At 32.5% G+C, this 1801-nt stretch overlaps 1 protein-coding gene across 1 annotated transcript in view; it reads left to right on the plus strand.

Moving 5' to 3' along the window:
- The window catches only part of SEPT14 (septin 14), a gene marked incomplete at its 3' end in the record, with an annotated part of 84521 nt that overhangs the window by 36337 nt on the left and 46383 nt on the right, over positions 1–1801 (plus strand). Inside the window, exon 6 of the mRNA XM_011968763.1 lies at positions 564–725. Within this exon, the coding sequence (XP_011824153.1) occupies positions 564–725 (162 nt within the window). The remainder of the gene's footprint in view (positions 1–563; positions 726–1801) is intronic.

The following is a 1801-nucleotide window of genomic DNA, read 5'->3' on the forward strand; positions in this document are numbered from 1 at the left end:
AAAAAAAAAAAAAAAAAAAAAAAAAAAGATTATGGTAACCAAAAATATCTATATTCTTTTTAGGTGGTCTTTGAAAAACAAAAGCAAATCTATCTGCAAACACATCTAGGTGGGGCAAGAGTGTGTGAAAATGGGACATTAATTAAGATTGATTGATGGAAAAAGTGATGTAAAAAGTAGAAAGACAAAATCCCTTCCACAATTTTGATGAAAGTTCTTTCAATTTGTCTTTTATCACTCAGCTTAATAAGAAATAAAATTGAAAATAAATTAAATAATTTACATTGTCCTACTATTTACATTTTACTAACTCCATATGTGTAGAGGTGTAAGGGATTTTTAGAAGAGAACAAGGTTGAGACTTTTCAACCTGAATTTGGATAAAAGATGAATCTTCAAAAGTATTGATAATTTTGGAAAATAATTTTTAAGAAAACCATGGCAGCCAGTGATTATCTAGTTAGGCAATTTATTGCCAGGGATTGTGAAGCTTTACTATAAAAACTATAGGATGAACAATGGCTCCTTGATGCTGAGATTTTGTTCGTCTTCTTTTTTAATAGGTGAACATTATACCACTGATTGCCAAAGCAGACACAATTTCTAAAAATGATTTACAGACGTTTAAGAGTAAGATAATGAGTGAATTGATTAGCAATGGCATCCAGATATATCAGCTCCCAGCAGATGAAGAAACTGCTGCTCAGGCAAACTCTTCAATTAATGTAAGTTTCAGTAACAATATCTGATAAAGAGGCTATAAATGAGTGTTTATCCAGAATCCAGTGTGAGAAGTTTGAAATTTTTTTTATTTTGAAAAGCTTCTGCTGAGAATTGATTCTTTGTAAGCAGATTTATTTAGATTTAATTCAAACACCGTGTTCTTCAAGGATACTGGCCTATAATTTTCTTCTTGGAAGTTTATTTTCTTGCTTTGATATCAAGGGGAGGCTGCCTCATAAAATGACTCTGAAGGTGTTACCTCTTGTTTCTATTTTTTCAAAGAATTTGAGGATGTTTTATATTAAAATTTCTTTGAAAGTTTGGTAGAATTTACTCATGAAGTAATCTGGTCCTAGGCTATATTTTGGAGTTTTGAAAAATTACTTCTTTAGTTTCTCTATTTGTTATTGGTCTCTTTAAGCTCTCTATTTATTCTCCATTCAGTCTTGGTAGGTTATATGTTTCTAGTCATTTCACCATTTCTTCCAAGTTGTCAAATTGGTTGCTGTACAATTGTTCATAATAGTCCCTTATAATTCTGTTTATTTCTGTAAGAAATAAACCTTTGTAATAAGTTGTAATGTCTTCTTTTTCATTTCTTATTTTATTAACATAGTCTTTCTTTTTGTTCTTAGTCTAGGTAAGGGCTTTGATTTTGATTTTTGTTTTCCCCAAATCAACTCTTAGCTTCATTGATTACTTTTTTTTTTGTTGTTTTCTTTTTTGAGACAGAGTCTCACTCTGTTGCCCAGGCTGGAGTGCAGTGGCACAATCTCAACTCACTGTAACCTCCATCTCCTGGGTTCAAGTGATTCTCCTGCCTCAGCCTCCTGAGTAGCTGGATTTACAGGAGCGTGCCACCACGACTGGCTAATTTTTATGTTTTTAGTACAGACAGGGTTTCACCATGTTGGCCAGGCTGGTCTGCAATTCCTGGCCTCAGGAGATCTGCTGAGATTACAGGTGTGAGCCACCGTGCCTGGCCGATTAAAATTTTTTTTTATTCTCTATTTCATTTATTTATGCTCTAATCTTTGTTATTTCTTTCCTTCTGCTAATTTTTTTTTTTTTTTTTTTT

This window comes from Mandrillus leucophaeus, unplaced genomic scaffold, assembly GCF_000951045.1.
Source record: "Mandrillus leucophaeus isolate KB7577 unplaced genomic scaffold, Mleu.le_1.0 Scaffold859, whole genome shotgun sequence".
NCBI lineage: Eukaryota > Metazoa > Chordata > Mammalia > Primates > Cercopithecidae > Mandrillus > Mandrillus leucophaeus.